A 12,428-nucleotide genomic window follows, 5' to 3' on the forward strand; every position below is an offset into this window, starting at 1 on the left:
CATCTTCAGATTTAACACACACCACAATCCGGAAGTGCGGGATGCGTCTTCTGCAGCCTTAGGTACCCCAGATTCCCAACATAATCCCCATACTCGGTATGAGGACAACATTCCAGTGGCGCCAGCGGCCCTCGAATGCAGTGGCTCACGAAAACCTGGTGCTTGAACGGTCCGGTCGTTTGCATGTTGGCATGGTACCGTTTTCGGAACTCCGGAACTACTGGGGCCTGTAATTCGTAAATCATGAGTTATTTGCATGTTTTGCATTTTGTAAATTGATCAGACTTACCGTTACGCTGATTTCCCTACAATAAGCAAAGGGATTTTCCCCGGTGAAGGACTTCATGTAGGTTGTTTGGTACCATGGGGTGTTCGAGGATGACATTTTACTGTTTGAATTTGAAATGAAGAAAGTTCTTGTATGTGGAATAAACCTGACTACTAGATTGCGTTGGTTTGGGACACGAGGAATTCGGACTACAATCCAAACAGGACAAACACATGTTTTGCTAAGAATCTCTCAAGGTCAAATCTTGTTTTCGAACAGGTAGTGTATCGTGCGGTATGTTGTCATCATTCTTTCGACGTCATGCAGCTTTCTGCTCATCATGCACCTGGCCTCCGAATCGCAGCTTACTTGAAGATCGGTTAACCGTACACGTTCCATTGCTTTTGTCACAAGAACATGCTCTTGAAACGGGTCTATCCAGTCGATGCCGCACAATCGGATCTTCGTTCCTCAACATACAGCTATTGCACTCAATCTCAGGATACGAATCCCGTGTTAGTCTTTTACAGCCACATGAATTTCCTCCAGAATTCCTGCTACTCTCGTGACTCAATCTGTGAAAGTACTGAGGTGAATCTGCCTTAGGCCTTTTCAAAAGTATCGATGATAACTGCTGCTGTTGCTGCTGCTGCTGTTGCTGCTGCTGCTGTTGTTTAGGAGCATTGCAGCACTCACATTGGCAACGGCAGACGCGCACTTCCGAAGTGCATGGAGCAGGTTTGGTGTAATCCAGCTGTCGAATTGAGCGGATCCGGGAGCTGATGCTGCTGCAGGAAGAACGGGGCGATTGATCGGGGCTCGATACTTTTCTGCCCAGCCGGACGCAGCGGCACATTCGATGACATTGGCTGCAGGGTTCCGCAAAACGTCCACCGCCACCATGTTGTCGTTGATGTCTAGGTTCTAGGTCCTGATCGTCAAAAACATCCGAAGGTGGTGGGCTGTAATCCGAATGGTAAGTTGTTTGGTAGTGAGACATTGATACGAGGAACTGGTGATTTGGAAAACAATGCGATCCAAATGGGACTACTTTGATCAATGGAAAATAGATTAATTAATAGGAAAAATAACAATTGAAAAAAAAAAAATGGATGCAAAACCCTCGAGCCAAAAATAAAGATCTTTTTTTTTTAAATAAACTTTGGTTTGGTTTCGGTTATAGTCGTTTGAAACATCCTTATGTCTTTCGTGACTTTTTACTGAAAAACTCTACAAAACACTTATGTTCGATGATTTTTTTGGGCTTGAACTCACAGACATTGGCTGAAGACGTAACTGACTTTTCAACTAAGCTATATCCTAAACCCAAAAATAAAAAAAATACTACGGTTCGGTAATGATCTAACGAATTCAGAATAAACTGTGGGTACCTAAAGAACTGTTTTCTTGATAATGAATGCCACTAAATCGGCCCGTTGTTCGAGTGTGCGATGATTTAAGTTTTTCTGCATTGTACTGTTCTGTAGTTATTTCGACAGCACATACACAGTTGTGGCCATAAAAAGCCATAGGACTGTAGGGACGGCACTTGGGATACTTAGCCACCGATGGGACTCATTCACATCAAGTCTTCCATTTTAATCGCGAAACTTCGAGAGATGTCTCTAGGTTTTCAATAAAACCAATGTTAAGCAATATTAATGTTTTCTGAAGTCTTTAATTTGGATAACAATTCTAAGTTCTTAGACACACTCTGCCAAATAGTTTTTTTTTCACAAATCTACTCTAAATTACAGTCTTCGTTTAGTATGGTGTTTTTGTGATTCTGGATTCATAATTTTCCAATTTTTTTTATCTTCAGTTATTTCGAGGTCTAAACTATTTTTTTTATTAATCTTTCCGTCGTCTTGTTGAGAACCAAATTACCCAACCGATCCGTGACGAAATCGAGTTTTCTTCCATCTCCAATCGGGTCCCAAGCCCCGGAACCGATGCCATCGAAAGGCAAGCCTACCCAAAAGAATGGTTCTGATTGGTAAATATTTACATTAATCATCCCCGCTCAGATAGTTCGTTACCTCTCTTATTGGGATTGATCGACTGATGATGATCTTCGAACGATCTTTTTTGTGCCGTCTCGTCGTGGTGCCAATCCCATGAGAGAATTTTTTCGATCCATTCCCGAATTTGTCATGGGGATATTCTGGTTTTCAGAACTCTGGAAGCAAGTGCCATTCTATTACTGGAGCCCTGACGATGGATCAGTCACTTGTTTGAAATGGACGAGCGGACACAACGATGTTCTAAACGAGCGTGAAATGAGCCACGATCTATTCGCCATAGCGTAGAATCGAGTTTATTTTGTCGTTTTTTTTTCTTCGCTCTATTGGCTTCCAGATTAAAAATTTCTCAACCAGGCTAGAACGCGGGCTTTGTTTGACGAAGATTCGATCGTCATTAACGCCCAGAATCCGATTTATAATGGGTGTCTTTTGAAAGAGTTCTATGTGATTGTAAGTCTATGACTTGATATGTACATTTCGTATTTGAATTAGATCAAAACTCGGCTATGGCTTTTTGGGAATAATAGAAAAACAAATTTTCCTCTTCGATCGTGAGATTCTAATTTCGTTTCTTAGATAGAACTTTATTTGCCTTCGACATTAGATACAGATTCTTATCAGCTCAGGTTATTTTTATCCTTGGGATAATACGGGAACAAAAATCCATAAAAATACAAAGATGATTCGGTAAAAAAAAATTTCGTAAATTATTCTCATTAATAACATTCCTTGGAAAGCAGATGTTTAAAAATGGACAAAAAATTCTAAATGTTCTAAATATCAGTCATTTGAAATAATTTTATTTTTGTTATTTTTGTCATTTTTGTCATTTTTGTCATTTTTGTCATTTTTGTCATTTTTGTCATTTTTGTCATTTTTGTCATTTTTGTCATTTTTGCCATTTTTGTCATTTTTGTCATTTTTGCCATTTTTGTCATTTTTGTCATTTTTGTCATTTTTGTCATTTTTGTCATTTTTGTCATTTTTGTCATTTTTGTCATTTTTGTCATTTTTGTCATTTTTGTCATTTTTGTCGTTTTTGTCATTTTTGTCATTTTTGTCATTTTTGTCATTTTTGTCATTTTTGTCATTTTTGTCATTTTTGTCATTTTTGTCATTTTTGTCATTTTTGTCATTTTTGTCATTTTTGTCATTTTTGTCATTTTTGTCATTTTTGTCATTTTTGTCATTTTTGTCATTTTTGTCATTTTTGTCATTTTTGTCATTTTTGTCATTTTTGTCATTTTTGTCATTTTTGTCATTTTTGTCATTTTTGTCATTTTTGTCATTTTTGTCATTTTTGTCATTTTTGTCATTTTTGTCATTTTTGTCATTTTTGTCATTTTTGTCATTTTTGTCATTTTTGTCATTTTTGTCATTTTTGTCATTTTTGTCATTTTTTTATTTTTTTTAAATTTTTGTCATTTTTGTCATTTTTGTCATTTTTGTCATTTTTGTCATTTTTGTCATTTTTGTCATTTTTGTCATTTTTGTCATTTTTGTCATTTTTGTCATTTTTGTCATTTTTGTCATTTTTGTCATTTTTGTCATTTTTGTTATTTTTGTCATTTTTGTCATTTTTGTCATTTTTGTCATTTTTGTGATTTTTGTGATTTTTGTCATTTTTGTCATTTTTGTCATTTTTGTCATTTTTGTCATTTTTGTCATTTTTGTCATTTTTGTCATTTTTGTCATTTTTGTCATTTTTGTCATTTTTGTCATTTTTGTCATTTTTGTCATTTTTGTCATTTTTGTCATTTTTGTCATTTTTGTCATTTTTGTCATTTTTGTCATTTTTGTCATTTTTGTCATTTTTGTCATTTTTGTCATTTTTGTCATTTTTGTCATTTTTGTCATTTTTGTCATTTTTGTCATTTTTGTCATTTTTGTCATTTTTGTCATTTTTGTCATTTTTGTCATTTTTGTCATTTTTGTCATTTTTGTCATTTTTGTCATTTTTGTCATTTTTGTCATTTTTGTCATTTTTGTCATTTTTGTCATTTTTGTCATTTTTGTCATTTTCGTCATTTTTGTCATTTTTGTCATTTTTGTCATTTTTGTCATTTTTGTCATTTTTGTCATTTTTGTCATTTTTGTCATTTTTGTCATTTTTGTCATTTTTGTCATTTTTGTCATTTTTGTCATTTTTGTCATTTTTGTCATTTTTGTCATTTTTGTCATTTTTGTCATTTTTGTCATTTTTGTCATTTTTGTCATTTTTGTCATTTTTGTCATTTTTGTCATTTTTGTCATTTTTGTCATTTTTGTCATTTTTGTCATTTTTGTCATTTTTGTCATTTTTGTCATTTTTGTCATTTTTGTCATTTTTGTCATTTTTGTCATTTTTGTCATTTTTGTCATTTTTTTATTTTTTTTAAATTTTTGTCATTTTTGTCATTTTTGTCATTTTTGTCATTTTTGTCATTTTTGTCATTTTTGTCATTTTTGTCATTTTTGTCATTTTTGTCATTTTTGTCATTTTTGTCATTTTTGTCATTTTTGTTATTTTTGTCATTTTTGTCATTTTTGTCATTTTTGTCATTTTTGTGATTTTTGTGATTTTTGTGATTTTTGTCATTTTTGTCATTTTTGTCATTTTTGTCATTTTTGTCATTTTTGTCATTTTTGTCATTTTTGTCATTTTTGTCATTTTTGTCATTTTTGTCATTTTTGTCATTTTTGTCATTTTTGTCATTTTTGTCATTTTTGTCATTTTTGTCATTTTTGTCATTTTTGTCATTTTTGTCATTTTTGTCATTTTTGTCATTTTTGTCATTTTTGTCATTTTTGTCATTTTTGTCATTTTTGTCATTTTTGTCATTTTTGTCATTTTTGTCATTTTTGTCATTTTTGTCATTTTTGTCATTTTTGTCATTTTTGTCATTTTTGTCATTTTTGTCATTTTTGTCATTTTTGTCATTTTTGTCATTTTTGTCATTTTTGTCATTTTTGTCATTTTTGTCATTTTTGTCATTTTTGTCATTTTTGTCATTTTTGTCATTTTCGTCATTTTTGTCATTTTTGTCATTTTTGTCATTTTTGTCATTTTTGTCATTTTTGTCATTTTTGTCATTTTTGTCATTTTTGTCATTTTTGTCATTTTTGTCATTTTTGTCATTTTTGTCATTTTTGTCATTTTTGTCATTTTTGTCATTTTTGTCATTTTTGTCATTTTTGTCATTTTTGTCATTTTTGTCATTTTTGTCATTTTTGTCATTTTTGTCATTTTTGTCATTTTTGTCATTTTTGTCATTTTTGTCATTTTTGTCATTTTTGTCATTTTTGTCATTTTTGTCATTTTTGTCATTTTTGTCATTTTTGTCATTTTTGTAATTTTTGTCATTTTTGTCATTTTTGTCATTTTTGTCATTTTTGTCATTTTTGTCATTTTTGTCATTTTTGTCATTTTTGTCATTTTTGTCATTTTTGTCATTTTTGTCATTTTTGTCATTTTTTTCATTTTTGTCATTTTTGTCATTTTTATCATTTTTGTTTATAAGTTTCTTTTGTTTCTTATTTAAATTTTATTTATTTTTGTTTTTGTTTATAGACTTTGGAAAGAAGTTTGTTATTTTAGAAACAATGCAACGGATAGAGATTGTTACGAGGGTACTTCCAAAATTCCAATGAATTCTAGCGCTTTCTGGACAATGATGTTTGATCCTGGACGATTGCATTAATGATTGATATGTTTGTATGTCCGCATTAATAGCAGCCAACTTCCCGATCGAACGCCATAACAAATTCTCGGCTCTCGCTAAGCTCATACGGGCTAATTCCGTTCATATTTTGAATCATTAAGCAGCATAAACTCGCCCGATTGCACTCTTCTGGTTTCAAAATGTTGCAGCAGAATTCATTACCTTCCCTCAATGTTGAAACCTTTCATCGACAGTCTATTTGATGTTGAAATTCGATCAAATTCTAAACATCATAAAAGCCCAGCAGTCCCAGGATCAGAACCGGAACCGGAACAGGAATCAGTAGCAGCAAAACCGCAGCACACACACATCATCGCGGGTTGTTAACATCATCGTCCTAACCTCAAAAGCTTGCTTGCGGTTTTCCAGATTGTGTGCGCGAGAGGTTTTCGGGAAAAATTCTAAACATCACAGCAAGCTCTGCCACCATACTGCATCATTGCGCCGGCCGCAGCCTCCATTCTGCGTTTTGTATTTCCGGGACGTTTCGTGTGGAGCTTTTCGACTGCCCGCCCAAAGCAGGTGATGTCGGGTTGCTTTGATTTCACGCTACAGTTATTTGGCGAATTTTATTAATTTCCGAAGCGCACCGGCAAGTCAAAGCAAGCGAGGAGCAGGTGCAACATCTGGTCGCGCGTTCTCCAAACATCAATGGAAGAGGGCGGAAAAGGGTGGGGTGCTGTCGATTCCACCCACCTTCTCACACATTTGGTTGCTAATGTGCTAAAATTTTACGGGAACTTTCTGAATGAACAGCACAGGCAGCGATTGGCTGTTTTTGAAAAGTGTTTAATTTTTGATTGCAAATCCTGTGTATGGTTAGGTGAAACTTTGAAAAGCTCAATAGTGTTTAATCTAAACAGTTCAAAACAGCTTCGCTGTCGAGTGTTTTTGACAAAATCTTTGATGAAAAGTAGTTCTTGTTTAGGTTGTAAATGGCAGCTCATTGCACTCTGGAGTTAGTCAAAATATGCTGTTGCAATTACTATTTTTGTACAGTTTTATTTTTTCATCAATAGTTCTGCAAAAGCGTAGCGGTTTCACATCCAAGAAAAAAAGAGTCAAAATTGCCAAAATCGTCAAAATTGTCAAAATGGTCAAAATTGTCAAAATTGTCAAAATTGTCAAAATTGTCAAAATTGTCAAAATTGTCAAAATTGTCAAAATTGTCAAAATTGTCAAAATTGTCAAAATTTTCAAAATAGTCAAAGTTGTCAAAATTGTCAAAATTGTCAAAATTGTCAAAATTGTCAAAATTGTCAAAATTGTCAAAATTGTCAAAATTGTCAAAATTGTCAAAATTGTAAAAATTGTAAAAATTGTAAAAATTGTCAAAATTGTCAAAATTGTCAAAGTTGTCAAAATTGTAAAAATTGTCAAAATTGTCAAAATTGCCAAAATTGTCAAAATTGTCAAAATTGTCAAAATTGTCAAAATTGTCAAAATTATCAAAATTGTCAAAATTGTCAAAATTGTAAAAATTGTCAAAATTGTCAAAATTGTCAAAATTGTCAAAATTGTCAAAATTGTCAAAATTGTCAAAATTGTCAAAATTGTCAAAATTGTCAAAATTGTTAAAATTGTCAAAATTGTCATAATTGTCAAAATTGACAAAATTGTCAAAATTGTCAAAATTGTCAAAATTGTCAAAATTGTCAAAATTGTCAAAATTGTCAAAATTGTCAAAATTGTCAAAATTGTCAAAATTGTCAAAATTGTCAAAATTGTCAAAATTGTCAAAATTGTCAAAATTGTCAAAATTGTCAAAATTGTCAAAATTGTCAAAATTGTCAAAATTGTCAAAATTGTCAAAATTATCAAAATTGTCAAAATTGTCAAAACTGTCAAAATTGTCAAAATTATCAAATCTGTCAAATCTGTCAAAATTCAAATTCATTTTTTCGAAATATTTCATATTATTTTAAAATTTTGTTAAAATTCTGTCAAAAGGATGTCAAATTTATTTCGAAGGTGTGTAAATCTGACAAAATTTATCGAAATGATATCAAAATTATGCCAAAGTATTGTCAAATTTGTTACAAAATTTTGTCTAAATTGTGTCAAAAATGTGTCAAAATAGTTTCGAAATGTGTCCAAAGTTGTGTCGTATTTTTCGTTTCAAATTGAGCGGATTTTCCATGAATATGATTTTTGATGCTTGGATACTGATTTAAGGTTCAAAGTACTGTCTGGCTATTTGATACATCTTCCAATAGTTTAGTGCACAAATGCGTAAATGGAGGGTTTCATTTCAATTTTTTTCGCCTTTAAAAAAAAGTATACCATTATCGAGTTTCCGACTACTTAACATCGGCATTTCGGCTTCCAGGTAATTTGACGTAGGAAGCAACAACTCTGACTGACTGGAATTGAGGTGTAATTTCTTCCATAAGTCCGCTGAATGGAAAGATGAGGAAAAAATAGCAAAAAGCACAACCTATTGTGAGTAGATTTGTTGAGAACACTAGAATGAGCATTTGGGAAAATTTGTTTCCGTTGGACAAACAAGAAGAAAAGTGCCGACCTGCGGAAGTTCGAGTGGAAAGAACCGTCTAAATGATGTTTCAATATTTTGACTTCGATGCGGAACATTGGCGGGCCAAAACGAGTGAGGGTGGTTTGAGGAAGATCTGGAAAGGTAGGTAACAGCCAAAAGAAAAACCTGCTAATAATAGGCAGCAAAGGCGAACGATGAACATTTTTGTTGGTGTTTGGCCAGTGAAAAAGTGCCGTTTTCCTCCTTCCTTTCCCGATCATGCGAGATTAACGTTCCTCCAGCCAGAGCGAGGTCCAGAAACAATTCATCGATCACTTTGCGCCATCTTGCTGCACCAATCATAAGTAATCGAAGATGGACAACAACGTGGAATCGAAAATTGATTTCCATTCTTGTAAAAAACTCTTATGAATGGGAAGAGAGTCTGGGCCCCAGATTATCTCGGCTTTTTCTTCTTGCCAGTCCGTCTCAGTCTATCTATCGGAAATTTTCATTGAGTCTTAATTTTGGGACCATTCCCCTCCATTGATGGTCTTCTTCGTCGTCTTCGAATGATGAGTGGATTGATGGAAGCAGATTAGGCCTGCAGAATCCCTGAAGAAGAACCGGGAGTCAGGTAGAAGATAGTAGTTCTTCGATTTAATGAATGGTTCTGTGATGGGCTCAGCCATTTCGTCTTTAAATCACGGCCCCTTTTCCGGCTCTGAGCTCCCAAAAATCATCCAGAAGCTGAAATCGATAATTGGCATTATTTTAAGGTGCACGCTCTTATAATAATTGGACACTCGAAACCGTTTGCCCCGGCCAAATCTTTCCGAGAGCGAGATCAGGAGAGACTGAGACGGGATGCTGGAAAAGCTCGATGAATGACTTCCCCAGCATCTTCTGAGATGATTGGAGATATGAATGGACTGAGGCCAGCCTTGATTCGGAGGTGTACTTCCTCTAATCTATATTTAAGCCATTTCCAGCGACGATTAGCAGGTTCATTCTCCCGATAATTTTCACTATGATGAAGCCATCAAACTTTTCTATGCTTATTCTAATAAAATCAATCTTGATAGTTTTGAAAATTTTTACAATTTTGACAATTTCGACAATTTTGACAATTTTGACAATTTTGACAATTTTGACAATTTTGACAATTTTGACAATTTTGACAATTTTGACAATTTTGACAATTTTGACAATTTTGACAATTTTGACAATTTTGACAATTTTGACAATTTTGACAATTTTGACAATTTTGACAATTTTGACAATTTTGACAATTTTGACAATTTTGACAATTTTGACAATTTTGACAATTTTGACAATTTTGACAATTTGGACAATTTTGACAATTTTGACAATTTTGACAATTTTGACAATTTTGACAATTTTGACAATTTTGACAATTTTGACAATTTTGACAATTTTGACAATTTTGACAATTTTGACAATTTTGACAATTTTGACAATTTTGACAATTTTGACAATTTTGACAATTTTGACAATTTTGACAATTTTGACAATTTTGACAATTTTGACAATTTTGACAATTTTGACAATTTTGACAATTTTGACAATTTTGACAATTTTGACAATTTTGACAATTTTGACAATTTTGACAATTTTGACAATTTTGACAATTTTGACAATTTTGACAATTTTGACAATTTTGACAATTTTGACAATTTTGACAATTTTGACAATTTTGACAATTTTGACAATTTTGACAATTTTGACAATTTTGACAATTTTGACAATTTTGACAATTTTGACAATTTTGACAATTTTGACAATTTTGACAATTTTGACAATTTTGACAATTTTGACAATTTTGACAATTTTGACAATTTTGAAAATTTTGAAAATTTTGACAATTTTGACAATTTTGACAATTTTGACAATTTTGACAATTTTGACAATTTTGACAATTTTGACAATTTTGACAATTTTGAAAATTTTGATAATTTTGACAATTTTGACAATTTTGACAATTTTGACAATTTTGACAATTTTGACAATTTTGACAATTTTGACAATTTTGACAATTTTGACAATTTTGACAATTTTGACAATTTTGACAATTTTGACAATTTTGACAATTTTGACAATTTTGACAATTTCAACAATTTTAACAATTTTGACACTTTTTGCTATACTTTTTGATTTTGTCATCCGATTTTTTATGCGTTTTGTTTTGTTTTATTTCATTCAAAGTAAAGCAAAATTCTTAGTTTTATCTACATATCTGTCTCTCATCAGCCCCTTCAACTACTGTCAAACATTCCCACAAACATTCTCCTTCATTCAACTTATAAGCGCTCCCATTCTGGGAAAATCCCCACGCATCTGTCCCATCATTATCATCATAATACACCGCTGCCGCTGTATCACTCCGCCCCTTATCGCCGTCATCCTCATAGCTACCTGCTTGTCTAATCTCTAGTCACACTCGCTCGCGACAATGAATTGCGTCACCCAAACAATACGTTCTAGAGGTAGTGAAGACGCTTCATGCGAAGAGACACACAAAAAATCAACTCACTTGTCGTTTGTCTCTACTTTCTCACCACCACGAGCAGTGCTCCGTTGTTATCGTCGTCGCCTGCTTAATCACTGACGTTGTTCGGCAGATTCACTGATTAGCTCGGATTTGAATTACGCTTTTTTTTTTATCTAGCATGTTGATTTGTTTTTTTTTCGGAAAAGACTGAAAAATGTTATGGTCTTTTTTTATTAAACAGTTTTAAATACTTCTAAGGTAAAAGTAAAAAATTGTAATATTACTTTTTAAAAATGTTGTTTCTTACGCCCTTTTCAAAAGCTAGACCCCACCCACCGATAACAAACACCGGCGTACTTTGTCGCTCGCTAGTCCGGCATCACGATTTGCCCCGACTACTACGACGAACAGCTAATCGCAATGAGTGTACTCACACGACATTTTTTCATTCTTCAACATTTTATGATGTGATTCTGCTAAAGCTTGACAGGCGGATGGAAAAATCAGGGAATCCGGGGGAAGGTAATTATTATGGCCGAGCTAATTGTCGGGTTCCCTTCGTTTGTCCCCCTCCTTCTTTGTCATACGACGAAGACGACGACGACGACTGTGCGAAAATAGCTTCCGAATGCGTGTGACAAAGTCACGCTAGTTCGCCTACTCTGCATACAATGGCCGTCCCAGCTCATCATCTTAGGGAGGAGGCGCCTCCTACGATTTAATTTATCCATTCACACATTCGGCCTGCTTGCCATCCACGAATGGGTGTCATCGACTCGGTCAAGGTGAATGACATCAAATCGAGCGACAGCGAAGAAAAAATAACCCCACATTTCATTCATAAATTAATGGAAAAAATTTACACCGCTGTGCTCCAGGTGAGGCTCGAACTCACAACCCCGGCATCGCTCATACGATTTTGGCACTAGAGCTGAGGAAAAGCCTTAGGGAAGCTTCACAACACTTCCCGAAGATGTGTCACGAAAAGTTCAGGGGATTCGAACCACCCATCCACTTTTTCCCGAGAGGCTTCCGCAACAAGCTCTTGGTCAGTACTGTCTTATAAGTACCGTGCGCTAACCAATTGCGCCACTGGAGCGGTTGACGTTCCGGCGGCCCAGAATGTGAAGTAGCAAATTGATTTCTGTTTTTTTCGTTACCCGTTACGGTCCGTGTCCGTTTCCAGCTGCAAGACACCCAACAGACAGTGGGGATTCAAAATTAATTCGAGTGTGAAAGCAAAAAATAAAAACCCCAAACACTAAGGCGACGGACGTTTGGCGAGGATGATGTTGGTGATGATTATTGTAATGATGATACTGATGGCGATGATGATGGAAGAGTTAGACACCGAGCCACACATTAATTGTTCTCACAATCGTTCGTCTTTTTTTCTTTTTTGACGATTGAAGTCAGTTTATTTGTACAGGTCGATAATGTTTATTTT

At 33.9% G+C, this 12,428-nt stretch overlaps 1 protein-coding gene and 1 non-coding gene across 2 annotated transcripts; both read right to left on the reverse strand.

Moving 5' to 3' along the window:
* Nucleotides 1–1,268, reverse strand: LOC129753881 (uncharacterized). Its single transcript, XM_055749732.1, has 2 exons — nucleotides 290–1,268; nucleotides 1–227 (listed from the first exon to the last, which is right to left on the reverse strand). Exon 1 carries the CDS (start codon nucleotides 1,266–1,268, stop codon nucleotides 588–590), a length of 681 nt encoding a protein of 226 aa, XP_055605707.1. The 3' UTR covers nucleotides 1–227; nucleotides 290–587.
* Nucleotides 1,269–11,851: 10,583 nt separating this feature from the next.
* Trnai-uau (transfer RNA isoleucine (anticodon UAU)) lies at nucleotides 11,852–12,080 on the reverse strand. Its single transcript has 2 exons — nucleotides 12,043–12,080; nucleotides 11,852–11,887 (listed from the first exon to the last, which is right to left on the reverse strand). It is a non-coding gene; the product is annotated as a tRNA-Ile (tRNA).
* Between the last annotated feature and the right edge of the window lie 348 nt (nucleotides 12,081–12,428).

Source organism: Uranotaenia lowii, chromosome 3, assembly GCF_029784155.1.
Source record: "Uranotaenia lowii strain MFRU-FL chromosome 3, ASM2978415v1, whole genome shotgun sequence".
NCBI lineage: Eukaryota > Metazoa > Arthropoda > Insecta > Diptera > Culicidae > Uranotaenia > Uranotaenia lowii.